The sequence below is a fragment of the Sceloporus occidentalis genome, unplaced genomic scaffold (genome assembly GCF_023333645.1).
Source record: "Sceloporus occidentalis isolate IW3139 unplaced genomic scaffold, rSceOcc1.0.p SCAF_78, whole genome shotgun sequence".
NCBI lineage: Eukaryota > Metazoa > Chordata > Lepidosauria > Squamata > Phrynosomatidae > Sceloporus > Sceloporus occidentalis.
In genome coordinates this window covers 4,678,773-4,692,746 of record NW_028317058.1, presented here as the reverse complement: position 1 = coordinate 4,692,746, position 13,974 = coordinate 4,678,773, and the positions used below count along the sequence as shown (strand labels likewise).

The 13,974-nt window shown below is 39.6% G+C and overlaps 1 protein-coding gene across 1 annotated transcript; it reads right to left on the bottom strand.

The window, feature by feature from the left end:
- Nucleotides 1-527: 527 nt before the first annotated feature.
- Nucleotides 528-13,011, bottom strand: LOC149285541 (neutral amino acid transporter 9-like). The gene is made up of 14 exons (XM_089495292.1): nucleotides 12,920-13,011; nucleotides 11,072-11,204; nucleotides 10,020-10,138; nucleotides 9,876-9,939; nucleotides 8,834-8,927; nucleotides 7,959-8,129; nucleotides 7,794-7,853; nucleotides 5,635-5,829; nucleotides 3,890-3,997; nucleotides 3,500-3,606; nucleotides 2,928-3,041; nucleotides 2,330-2,478; nucleotides 1,897-1,986; nucleotides 528-693 (listed from the first exon to the last, which is right to left on the bottom strand). The coding sequence occupies exons 1-14, from the start codon at nucleotides 13,009-13,011 to the stop codon at nucleotides 528-530; spliced, it is 1,662 nt and encodes a 553-aa protein (XP_089351418.1).
- Between the last annotated feature and the right edge of the window lie 963 nt (nucleotides 13,012-13,974).

Genomic DNA, 13,974 nt, shown 5'->3' with positions numbered 1-13,974 from the left:
GTTATGATCAAAGAATTTTCCCCAAAAAAGTAAAATTAAACATATTTGCAAATTATCCACCCAAGCAACCGAGCTAAGTATTTACACAATTTGTTTAGAGTGGAATATATGTATGAGATATGGGGCTAAGGAGTGATTTTTGAGAACTTACTATAATGTGTGTGTATTATATATATATATATATATATATATATATATATATATATATATATATATAAAAATCACACTGCAAACATAGATAGCAAAGAGGCACCAAACAACCGTTTCCATATGACAAACACAGAGAGATGATGCTACGTTATATACTGCTTGGAAGATGCCAGGATTTTCAGTATACGGCAGCAAGGTTTGCCTGCCCCAGTTCCAATCACACAGCCGCTATCTTGCCATCTTCACCATGGTAGATTTGAACAGCATAGATTGTTGTTATTATAGTGTGTTGGGAGACACAGTATTCTGTCCATACCGCTTCAGTTTGTGGTCATGTAATAAGCCAAATGTCCAACTATAATGTGAAAACCTCTCTTTCACATAAAAAACTGTGAAACTAGGTTACCCACTCCTAAAACGATCACACAAATGTGGAAAACCGCAGAAGGCCACTTCAACTCTTGGCTGCGATAAAGGGCAATCATATGAATCAGGGACGGATACACAAAAACAAATGCAAGTCCGCAAGCTGCTCCTGAAAACCTAAGGCGAGAAATTGTTTTACAATAAATCTTCACATATTTCACACATACTATATATTTCTCAGGAATATTTTTTTATGATTTACACGAGTATCATTAAAGGGACACAGCCATGAAAATGTATTTCAAGTTCTACTCCACTAAGACAGAACATTAACTGAGCTATCTAGAATTTAACTAAAACTTTAGCAGGTCTGTCCTTTTATTCGTTCATCTGAAGGCTGAATAAGATAAAACCACCACAAACCTGTAGGAGACATCTATCGTGACATTTACAGAGACGCTCCAGCCATTATATGCACCCCAATGCAAATGATAGCTAAGAGGTCTCTTATATACATGCTATCGCCCTTGCAAATGCATGGGGGTTCTACAGAATTGCCCCATACGTGTTTGCCCCTTTGGGCACATGATATACTCACTGCCAGTACTGGCTCGGTGAAACCTCACCGTGAGGGTCTAATGCCTACGAGCAGCCAATAAATGGTTCAAAAATTGGACCATGGAAGGGATCGGAAGCTGCAGCGTCTTCCTAAGTACATTTTCTCCTTAAGCTATTCACAGAAAATTATTTAAAAAAAAAAAGCCAAATTTGACATGATTAATTCACAGAAGGGCTCGGACATTCAGCAGGACTGAGAATGATGCTTCTAATGCTGTATTTAGTTATCAAAGTGTTTAATTCTGCATGAGTAGGTAGAACAGTACTTTTAAGCACTTAGATGTTGTGTGCCGTATGTAAAAGCATTTTTATTTTTCCCTTGCATAAATTATCCAATTATTATCAAGTTACATTTCCTGTCTGTAAGAAATCAAGACTCAGCCCCCCATTTTTACCATATTTGTTAAATTATTCCCTTTTTCCATATTTGATGTACCCATACAAATTATACATTTTTCCAGGACAATTAAAGTCTTCAAGAGTTTACTAGTACGAATACATATAAAAAATAGAAAATAACCTTTGAACAAAAAAACCCAATTTATGTTCAGCAGCATTCCCCGATTATAGTAATACTTCTCATGCACAGAGATTTTATGCGTCAATCCCTTACATAGAACCCAATATTGTATTTTTTAAATGATTTAGTTGGGTATATTTGGTGCATGCGACTGCAGCAACGACTTGCCAGCCTGAACGCAAATCCATGCAACCCCCCACGTGCAAGAACAAATTAAACACACAAACATGTTAAATATTTACCTAATTATTCCTCCAATGTTAGGGTAGAATCTGGCCATGACCACTCCAGCACCAACCACCGTAATATTAAGAGCCAGAACGTGGACTATGCTGATAGGGGGAAAAAAAACTAAAATAAACTCAGGCTCTCAGAAAAGTGGCTCTGCTTACATACAAAATAAACTACGATATAGATATATTTGCAGGTTTTCACCAAAGCTTGGGGTTGAGCGCCCCTCCTGTCACACAGGTTACTGGGCGCGCTGATTTCTTTTTTGTGTATGTTGGCCATTTCAGCAGCACCCCGGAATCTGAATGTGTATGCTTTTTAACGTGTGCGCCCCTTTCTATATATTTTTTGTGCAGTAATTAACTGTACTGAAAAGGGGGCTCATGATCACCAAACCTTCTCATCCTCATAACAATAATAGGAACATCTCAATGTCCACAATACCTCGGATATGTTTTCCCAAAGGCATGTCCAAGAAACTGGACTCTCACGAGATATCCTAACAACGGGTACACAGTCATCATTTGGAAAAGTAAAAATATTCTTGCGATAAATGCCAGGATATCACTGCTTGGGAAGTTATCCAGGAAATTCTAGAAGAAATATGACGTGAAACAGGTTACATACATTCAACAAAACGACGTCCCTCAGTTTTAGGCTGCAGTATACCTGATGCTGGCGTACGTTTAAGACTTTGATCTATGTATTGTACTACCTGAATTATTCACTAATAAATGGATCATAAGATATATATATATATATATATAGTGTGCATCTTCTACCTCGGTGATGTCGGATTTGCCTGTAGAATATGGTAGGTTTAAATTATTTACAAAGAGACCGTCTGCCCTGTGTTGCTACCCTGTACTAACATGGGACAATGCCGTTCAGATGCAGCTGATATAATAAAATGGGTACTGGGTGACATTATACACTCGACATATTATTCAACACGGAAATTTGTTGGTAGATAAGAGCCATTTATTCTATTGCATGTGGCTAATGTAGGAAAGTAAGCACATAAATATGTTTGTTCCCCTACCTGCTGAATGCATTCTTTTGTCAATGGTGGAGAAGGAAAAGAAGCAAATACCATAATTCCCACATAGATATATGTAAAGCCGACCAGTAAGTAAGCAATGGAGAGATCTCTCACCTAAAAGACCAAAGGGATAGACAACCTTACTTAGATTCTTCTGTAAACTAAGATAGCATTCATAAAGTTACAAACAGCAATATATATATATATATATATACAGTCCAAAAAAAATCAAAATGTTTGCTTTATAGGTGTGTTTTATATATGTGCAATGTTTAAAGTAGCCCTGCCAAGACTATTTAAAATACTGCGAAGTAGACATCTGTATAGTTACATAGTGGAGTTTAATCTACACAAAACATCCATCGCAGCACTGACCCAGACGAAGACAAAATAACATTTAAATAAAATTTAATATTAATTAAGTACAACATTTCACATATGCACAATGATACAGTGCAGGGGAAGAGTATATTCAGCCATTGCAACCCGACGTAATGTCTTCACAATCACACCTTTGCTTATACTAATTCTATTATACTAATAGAATTAGGTTTTGTAAAAAATATACTTACATTATTGTCAGGGTTTCTGTTGTTCTTAAGCAGAGTAATGACACAATTGTGAATGAAGAATGCAAGTGTCAAGATGCCAGTAAGTTGAGGGAATGAAGTCCTAAATTCTAGAAAAGGGACAAAAGGGGAAAATAATGTAGCTTCTTAGCGGGGCAGAAACACAACTTCGAGTGCATTATCTGTCAGTCCTCCACAGCTAATAATGTCTGTTAACATATATAATACACAGAACCGAATTTTAGAGATAATTTGCAAGTTTCACATTTCCACGTAGACAAGGGACTCTGTATAGTGAGGCACTATATATATTGATGTCTCTCACAATGCCATGCAGATTTATTATCTGTTATTGTTTTAATATTGTATTTGCCCCTTTTCTGGTAACCTTACCCGGCACAAAAAAATCTTGTACTCCAGTCCACTGAAACTGTAAGTGGAATCCAAGACGAGCAGCTTTTAACGTAACGAGTGATATCAAATACAGAACGGACACGGTGCCTGCAATAAGAACAGGAATTACGTATCAGCACAGCGGATACACTGATTTTGGAGACGCAGTTATATTGACTACATGATTATGAAGTACTGTAGACAAGACTAAATGTAGAAGAACATTAACACCATTCAGGAGCAGGTGGGGCAGAAGATGGCTAGAGCTGACGGTAACTAGAGCTAGAAATGTCCTTGTTTTCCCATGAAAACATCTAGGTCAGGGGCGTCCAACATGCGGCCCGCGGGCCAAATGCGGCCTGCGGAACCTCAAGGTGTGGCCCGTGTGAGATCGGCAGCCAGGATCACAAGAGCCCTGCTGCTTACTTGTGGGAGGGTCTATTCTCTGCTCCAGTCCTGCCTCCTCTGTGGGGAGAACGAGGGAGGCCGCGCCCCCTGCTGAAGTCTGTGATCGGCATCGAGAGCTGTAGAGCAGGTAAGGGGGTGGGGGAGGTTGTGTGAATGAGTATGTCTGATTGAGGGAATGAATCTGTGACTGAATGAATTTGTGTGTGTGTGTGATAGCATGGATGTGTAAGTGCTGGAACCTAGGCATAATGGGACTGTTAGCAATCACACTCCTATCATGCCAAGTCAGCCAGAACATGCTGAAACCTAGCTAGCTGCCCCCTTTGTGTATTGATGCTGCCAGCAGTATGGGGTCTGCACTTACAGCCACCCTGTACCAGCACGTATTGGCTGACTTTGGATGATAGGAGTGTGATTGCTAACAGCAATCTGCTAACAGCAATCACAGTCCCATCATGCCTAGGTTCCAGCATTCACTGGTTGCCTTGGTATAAAAAGAGTGTGTTTGCTGTTAGCAATCACACTCCTATCATGTCAAGTCAGCCAGTACATGCTGAAACCTGGCTAGTTGCCCCCCTTGTGTATTGATGCTGCCAGCAGTAAGGGGTCTGCACTTACAGCCACCCTGTACCAGCACGTATTGGCTGACTTTGGATGATAGGAGTGTGATTGCTAACAGCAATCTGCTACCAGCAATCACAAATTGGCCAAAAAATACAATGCCCAGCCAACCAGTACATGCTCGAATCTGGGTATGCCTGAGATTGCTGTTAACAATCACAATATATAATTTGTTCGTACAATTTTTGTGTGTAACTTACTTTTATTAAAAGTGTGTGGGGGGGTCACTTTCAGTTTCGGCTAAGTGAACCCTGAATTTTCGGTTTTGGTCCAGAATTTTCATTTTAGTGCATCGCTAAAATAAATAGAACTATTTTATTTTTACTTATCCAGAATCCTGAATTTGTAGGCCCAGAAATCCGTGAGAGGAAAAGTAAAGGTTTTGTGTCATTTACTTTATTTTAATCTGCATATCTTATTAAAGGCCATATTTTCTCTCAGTGAAAAATGAGTGAGGCCCGCGCACGTATACAATTCTGATGAAGTGGCCCACTGCAGAAAAAACTTGGACACCCCTGATCTAGGTGGTCCCAAACCTTTTGAACGCTAGTGTATAGATCACATACAGAAAAGCTCAATTATCCAGAGCTTGGTTTTTATAGCAGACTTGGGACTTCCAAGCGTATTATGATCTATTTTGTGGTCCGTGACCAATAGTCTGTTCTATACTGTAGCCTTTGATAGACAAATTACTGGCAAAGTACTGAGATATTTACCCAAAACATTAAACTTGGCAAAGAAGGACGGAGACCGGAAGTTGAGAAGGGGAAGCAATATGACGATCAGATAAAATGGAACAGTATCGGTTTTATTCCACCAGGTCTGGAACTGCTCAAAACCCGTGCCATTAGCCAAAAATATTTCCACAGATTCATTTGATGGTCTGGTATCCCCAGGATCTGGACATATAACTGAAACGATAAGAAATATCACAAATGCTTATTGAATTACTTATAGGACACAAACAATGATGAACCCATGTTTTAAAATACCCATTACATAACATAGAGGCTTTTCAATCTGATCTTTACTGCTCCTAATTGGGTGTACAAAAACCCTCTTCAAAGGAATTACAAAATCCATAGATAAGAGATTGCTGATTGAAGTATAGCAGAAAGCTCAATTGTTGCACTGCCAATGCTTGGGCTTACAAAATCTTACAATAACAAAAGTTATGGTGGGTAAAGGTGATGAAAAACCCTTCCACCTAAAATTAAGGGGGTAGTAGAAGCATTATTAAACACTCATCTACAGACAGAGCCGGCCTTAGGTGTTCTGGCGCCCTGTGCAGACTACTCCTCTGGTGCCCCCCATCCCAAAAAAAGAAAGGAAACAAAACTCCCCATTCTCACTATCTATCCCCTCTCCCCCTTTATCACTATCTACCACTTCTGCCCCTTCTCACTGCCTTGCCCCCTCTGCCCCTTCTCACTGCCTTCCCCCCCTCTGCCCCTTCTTACTATCTACCACCTCTGCCCCTTCTCACTGCCTTCCCCCCCTCTGCCCCTTTTACTATCTACCACCTCTGCCCCTTCTCACTGCCTTCCCCCCTCTACCCCTTCTCTCTTATCTACCCCCTCTCCCTACTTCTCATTATGCTTACTTACCTTGTTGCCGGAGTCCTGCGGTGGGAGCGCTCAGCATGAAACGTCGCCACAGCGAAGGAGATAGATGCCTTGCGAAGGAAAATGATGTCATGCGAAGGAGATAGATGCCTAGCGTAGGAGAGTGAGGGGCGCCGAGCAGTTGCTGAAAACTTCATGAGCGGCCGCTCGGTGCCCCTGTTTCTCCTCCGCGTTAAATAAAGTTAAAAAAAAAAGACGATGTTTCAATTCCCGAAACAGGTCGCACACCCCTAAGGCCGGCCCTGTCTACAGACACCAGACAGAAGGCTTGTTTTTCCCTCAGAAATCTCTTGGTGCTGCCACAACCACAAGGGAATAGACGACAATGATGACAACACGTACTGAAAATGGCAAGAATCATGTATTTTCAAATAGAGTTTCGTAAATAAGGATTACATCTCTGCAATAGAAACACAGACTTTGACCTCAGATAACAACCATTCAGTCCACCCAGTCTGTAAGCTCATAATATAGCGGGGGAGTATTCAAAACCCTACGTACAGAAAAGGAACTACCCCCGTTATACATCTACCTATAATTTAACAGACCAGAATCACATCTCATGCCACACACTGTTCTTTATAAATCATGATATCTTATATTAAGCTATTCTTCTGGTTTCTGGGCCCTAAGCTGAAGCAACCAAAGTAGTGTCAAGAAAGCACCCTCATAGAAATCAATAGGAGCACTTTCTGAACGTGTGTACAAGGGGGTCTTGGGCCATTTCTGGAACCACTCCATCCATTACAATTTAAAGGGGACACAGCTATCATATTTACTAAAAGTGCATACGCTGGATGAAGTGTCCCTTTTATAAAAGAACAGATGTATAGATCAAAATAAGATTTCACCAGAGGTACAGAATTAAGGATTTGAACCCCAACTGAGAAAACACTAAACAACCCAGGCTGCACATTTATAACATTTATTTATATAGTGCCAGCATATTATATAGCGCTGTTACAATAGGGGAAAGTGAACATGTTTGACAAAGACAAAGCCCTGCAAACTGTCCTTGTCATCTATACATTTACTTGTACTTCTGCTAGCAAAATCCTTGGATACGTTGTATGTTAATTGCACACTTTATATAGAGGATAAACCATGTAAAAACATGTGTGCCTTATGTACGATATTATAATATATAAAACATATTAATACCTCGTCACTATTTGTTGTGAGAAATGCCCATATATATTACCCCACGTTTAGGTTACATGTCACAGGTTCACAAAGTCAGCATCCCTTACCTTTTTCACTACCGTTGGTGCTTAAAACAGCTTCAGTAACATTGACATCGTTTACATAATCTGTAATAATGTAAAAATATAGATATTTCAAATTAGTATCAGTGTAGATTCAGAATTTATACATTAGGTTTCTGTTTGTGTTTCCCCGCTATGTTGCATACTTACTATAAATAAATTTCCCCGTGTTAAAGAGGAAATTAGACATCAGTACCCAGTAGACAATCATTGCTCCAACAAGGGATACCAAGGAGAATAAGAGACTGGACCACTGGCCAAAAGAGCCAAAGTAGTATTGGCAAACATCCGGGAATTCCCAATTAGATGTATCTGTGAGCGCTGAAACAGGATATGTCCATTATATACATATATTTACATTAATGTACAAAAATATAAAAAACTATAATCTATTAAGTGCATTTAAACCCTTTAAGTGAATTTAAGCCTTAAGTGCATAAAAAATGGAGATTCCAACTCAACTTCACTGTATATTACCCAAATATAATTACCCAAAAAGTTTGTCCTTGATGCAGGCAGCAAGGCAATAAGATATCTAACCGATTTAACACAATTTTTACACAAAGCCAACAAGCTCTTCTTGCAGCAAACTCAATGTGATATAATGGATCTTAAACTTTCCTGCAAACTCTGACTTTAGTGAGTAAACAGAATGAGTGAATAAGTCAGAATGAGTTTTCTGTAGAAGAGATTTACTACATGTCAGGTTGTCAGTGGCAACTAAGATTAAACGTAATTGAACTTGTTGGCATCAACTTGAGTCTCAGCTTAAGTATTTACCAACAGCTGTGTTGAATCTGAGTTACCCTGGGTCCCTATGAGTTTTTTGAAACACCCAACACCTTGAAAACCCTATCCCCTCCCAATGCTATAGCAGTTATGTATGTATTAATTAAAGGTCAAGAAACCACGACAAAATAATATTCATTATATGTTTTGAAATCATAGCGCGTTGTGGCCCTTGAATAATTGTTGAATGGTAAAAGATCTCGGCTGGCTAGAGATGATAGTTAAAAGATGCTCACGTATGGCTCCTCTTGATTTCACAACCCTGTAGCAGCAGTAAAGAGTTAAAAGTCCCATCAGGAATAGCAAACAAACCCCAGTGGTGAATCCAGCCTAGAACAATGTGAAAGTATGTGAGTTGAAAAGCATTTATAGGATTCGTTAACTTCACTTTGTCAAATTATTAAGTAATTGAATAATATAAAAGGTTATGTCAAAGCTTTCAAAATGACTTCTAGTTGCAGAAATCTAAAGATGTCCCCCTTCTCCCTGAACATTTCGATGTGAAACACTCTGCAGGGAACCTAAGCCCGCCTTCTAACAGCTCTCTGGTCTTGTTAACCCGCACCCTGCTACTACTAGGCGTAAATGCATTTTATAAGCACTAGCCCGACATGTTGTCTGCCAGGAAGCCCTTTCTTAGTCTACACATGTCTTAGTCTACTTAGAAAACACATGTGCCACTATCCACAACACACACAAAAGAAAACAACAATAGTCTAAAAACGTTTTGCACAACACTTTGCATCTGCATGTGGATGCACAACACCTTAAATAAGCTTCATCAGAGAAGCGCGTTGTGATGTACCGGTGCTTGTTTATGAAATCCAAGTGGGACTTCCGTGTGGTTTTAATGTCAGATTTTTAATGCATAATGCAATAAATGTATTATTTTACTGACATGCTGCTCTGTTTTATTTTTTCGGTTCATCCTTGAGGTGTTGTGATCTTGAGTACGAGCTGTATCTGTCGCTTTTATGTTTTAACTACAGCAGGACTGCCCTAAAACACCCAAATCTGACACTGTTCATTAATTCTGAGTAGTTTACGGAGAGCAAATAATTGTAAATTGCCTTTTTTGTGTAACCTCATATGGAGAATATTTACGCTTGAGGACGGAAACAAAAGTATTTTATGTACCTTATACATCCACACCTGGGCACTTTAGATGCTGCATAAAACATTCTTACATTAAGTGCCGTGACTTTCTATGTGCAATATGTTTAATGATATTTATAGTCCCCTATAGCCCATAGAAAGACATGTCAGGTGTTATGTTACCTGCTTTATTCCCCAGGGAATGCTGAGTATTGATGTCCCCATCATTGTATTCCAGATCATAAATCTGAAAAAGCAACGAGATATCTGGGGTTTATGTAAATAAAAAGAAATAAGTAAATAAAAACAGCTAGTAACATTACTTACATTGTAACAATACTGGAGTTTTTTTCTGACCCCTCTGTACCATCAATTTTCAAAGCTGTTCCTAATGGGCTGTAAACATAGATTTCTTCCGGAGGGGGAATGACGTGGTCTGGAGCCACCTATAAAAAAAAAAAGCATGAATAATAGCAGTAATAGGTTAGTGTTATTTAAAAACGTTTAATTTAATTTTGTTCCAATACATTTCTATTATCTGCAGCAATTGTGGCGGCTATCTTGTTAGTCATGTATTATTCTATTATTCCGTGGCCCTTTAGTGCTCATGCAGCTGTTCTTTCTTACCTCTCTCCTCGCTTTAGTGTTACGGACATAGTGTTTGCGCATGGCTGGACCTAGAGATGTATGCACCACCACCACCCTAACTAGAGAGTATAAAGAGATCTGTTGTGCAGTTATTTGAAGCTCTCCTGCAACATGCTTGAAAGCGTGTTAGTGTCCAGCCATTTGGTACTCAATTGAACGTTGTTCCCCTTGAATTATTTCGATTTTCCTATGAATCATCAGCAACCCCGTAGGGCCATTCAATTATGATGGCGCTATATAAAACAATAAATAATAATTTTACATTTTATATATATATATTTATTTTATATTATACACAAAGGTAGTATGATGTTAGGTCATGGAAGATAGTTTTAGGAGTGGTTTGGAAAGTCTGGTTCAGGATATGGTATGAGGGTTTGTTTAAAATAGGCTTTATGCCCTCTTTAAACAAATAGTTCAGAAAATTGGCTTAGATGTCATAAGAATGTTATGCATCTTTTCACGTGTTCCAACAAAGACCATCAGAAGTCCCTATCTGTAAATTAGTCAATTTAATCTAACGAACCCAAATATAATCACACCACCTATAATCAGTTACTAACAGAAAAGCTGTTGTGGTCTCACTTTTATTAATCTGTTTTACACAAAAAGCCAAAATTTATGGATTTCAACAATATCTATTTCTCTAGACAAAACTTACTTTCAATGGTACTTTTGCTTTATCATTTCAAACTACAATTTTAAGTGATTGGTCATTTCTTGATGCTTACCAAAGATCTCTCAGATGGGTTGCTAAGTTTACTGTAGTAGTGGATTCTTTTGTTCATCGCCGACGCCTGCATTGTAACTCTTGGAGGGTCCTGATTTACGCTGGTAATATACGATGGTTCAATGTGAAAAGGCCTGCAACAAAAAGGAAATCAATGGAGACTGAACATTTTCAATAGGTTAAATATCAAAGAAACATGTCAGCCTTCCTTTGCCCTCCATAATGTGTCTCTTAAAAACACCATGCTTTGCTCCAAAGTCTGTCCTCTGTGGTGGAGTTCTTATAGAAGCAGGTGGTGTAGACAGAGCTGCTGAACCAAGTCATGGGGAGAAAAAAAGCTCTTGAGTATGTATTCTGATGGACAAGGGGGCCGTTGCAAAAGACCGTAAAACATACTAGTAGATACTCATGCATTTGGGTCATAATAGCACATGCTAAGGTAATTCAGTGTAGATAAGCTGGATAAGACTTGTAACTTTCTAAGGGAGGCGATCAAGGAGATGTCTCTGAGGGATGCTGTGGGCTCTATTGGAGGTAGGGTTTTTCTCCTGGCCTGGGTTCCTGGACATTGCCGAGTTGCTGAGGCAGGAGATCGCGGAGAAACCGCGTTCAGTATATACAGATAATGCAGCTGCGATGGTCTCAGACCTGTGACATCTCTGGCAGCAGAATAGCAGACAGCCTAATGCTTATAAAAAAAAGTGTAAGTTTGGCTTAGGGGGCATGCTCTGCTCTTACATTGCCCTAATACACAGAGACATTTACAGCCTGCTGTTGGTTAATGACTGGAAGGTCGCCCTCTTTCAACTCTTCTTTTCATTTGTTACACTATGGGGAAGCCAGAAACAGGATGGATCGCCATGCCAGGAGGAAGAAACAGGACAGAGATAAAGACTTTTGGGTTAAAAGCAGTGCAGTCCCACTGATTCAGCTCCTTGGTAAGCAATACAGCCATGAAAAATTAGATAGAACTCATCAAACTCAGGGTGCTTTGATGTAGTAACGGGCTATATGGCCGTATAGCGTGATGGAATCCCCAATATTTATTCATTAGATGTGTTTTGTGAACGTTATTCGCTGGATATGCGTTGAGTTCTTGCTTTGTTTTGTACACTCTGCATTTACCTGTTTGTGAGGGAACACTAACTGGGGTAGTTAAACTGGACTTGTGGTCCGTTGGGGTTATCTATGCGCTCAGTAGAGATAACCACAAAGAAACCGATTCTAGGGTTCTCCAATGTCACAGAAGAGATGGTTTGGACTAACTGTTAGGGACTGTCGCAGACTAATCCCCATCTTGCTAAGAGACTATTCCATCACTGACAGTGTTGAGGAGGAGTATTAATACCCAGCCTCACTCTCCCGGTCCCTCAGCCCTTGGACTTTTGTCGTACTACCCCTCCCCATCCTCAGGTGTTATTCCTGCCGCAAGGCCACTTTATCTGTGCCTCTGGAACCGTTAAATGTTTTTACTGTATGTTATGATTGCTGTTGTCCTTTGTATTGACTGTTTCAGGTGTGCTGTTTGTTATCGACACGAATGTTATGGCTGTATGTACTTGGTCAAGCTGCCGATGTTTGTGTTCCGCTGGGTTGCAGTTTGCCTCGTGCGTCATACATGTTCTGTTCTTGAATAAACGCCGCCAATCACGTATTGAACCCACGATGCATTCACTTCAAACGCACGTAAGCAAAAGTAGCAACCAATGAAATGAAGAATTGAAATATATGTACGTATGTTTTAAATGTAAAGAGCACGAAGAAGCAGTAAAATGCCCATAATTAATTCGCATTTAAGTAAAAGAAAAAACAGCTTTTTAGCCTTTTATTGAGGTAAATTATCATCTACCTCCTTGATCTTGCATCTGCTGCATTGAAATGGTTCCTTGCACAGTCTTCATACAGCGAAGGGTACAGAAGAGGGCTGTCATCAGCATCCATAGTTTCGGCTTTTGATTTCATTCAGTGGTCAAAGCATAAAAAAAAACGTCCCACCTGCAGACGGAGCGATATGTTAAGCACATTATGTAAGTTCATTTGGAAATACTATCTGAGTAAAAGTACGGCTATTGATGGTATACACAGTGTTTTCGGGTTCTATAGAAGCCACAACACTATAATCACATTGTGAATCCATTACAATTCTGTCATTCAAAAAGTAATGGTTCCACAGAGGATGTAATAACGACAAAGCTAATAAAATATCGTACCTCAATGAAATTACACTGGACGTCTACAGCATCCCGACTGGAGCATGGAATGGTTAAACAGAGTAACACCCCTCTCACACGGGGCTTTTCTATTATACAGCGTTTTAAATCTAGCACTGGAGAGCCGCAAAACAGGCCAGGAATTCTGTGTATTCCTGAAAGAAAAAAGAAAGATGTTTAATGAAGATGCATGTGCTCAAGCGGACTTATCCAGAGACAGGTCCACCAAGTTCCACCTCTCTGTTGATCCTGACTCAGGAAAGTGAATTCCCTCCTAACTCAAAATCTGATTTCTCTCTGGATCAACAAGCTACAACTCATCGTGTCCTTATACAAGTCACATCCCTGCCTAAACCTCTCAAAAAAACATCCAGCCCTAAAAGCATCCATGATATCAACCACCTTACTTAGTAAATGAGATGTACGTATTGTTCTTACTTTAAAGAACCCCTTTTCCGAGCCTGAATTAGTGTCTTCTTGTTCCTCATACAGTCCTATTAAAACATTCAGGCCCAGAGGTTTTCCATACCATAATGACCAGAGTTTTTTGTCATCTTTACCATGTTTGTGAAACTATTCTTCCCCCCTTTGATAATGCAATTTCCCTTTTCTTCTACACTGCAGGTACCATTGCTGAACAACAACCAAAATAATGTCCAGCAACATCCAACTGACTACAGTAATACCCTACCCT

Coding starts and splice junctions, on each gene's coding strand:
- LOC149285541 (XM_089495292.1), bottom strand. CDS start 13,011: ATGGATGCTGATGACAGCCCTCTTCTGTACCCTTCGCTGTATGAAGAC. Junction 8,928..9,875: donor TTCCCTGGGGAATAAAGCAG/GTAACATAACAC, acceptor ACATTGTTCTAG/GCTGGATTCACCACTGGGGT. Junction 2,479..2,927: donor CAAAAGAATGCATTCAGCAG/GTAGGGGAACAA, acceptor TATTTCTTCTAG/AATTTCCTGGATAACTTCCC.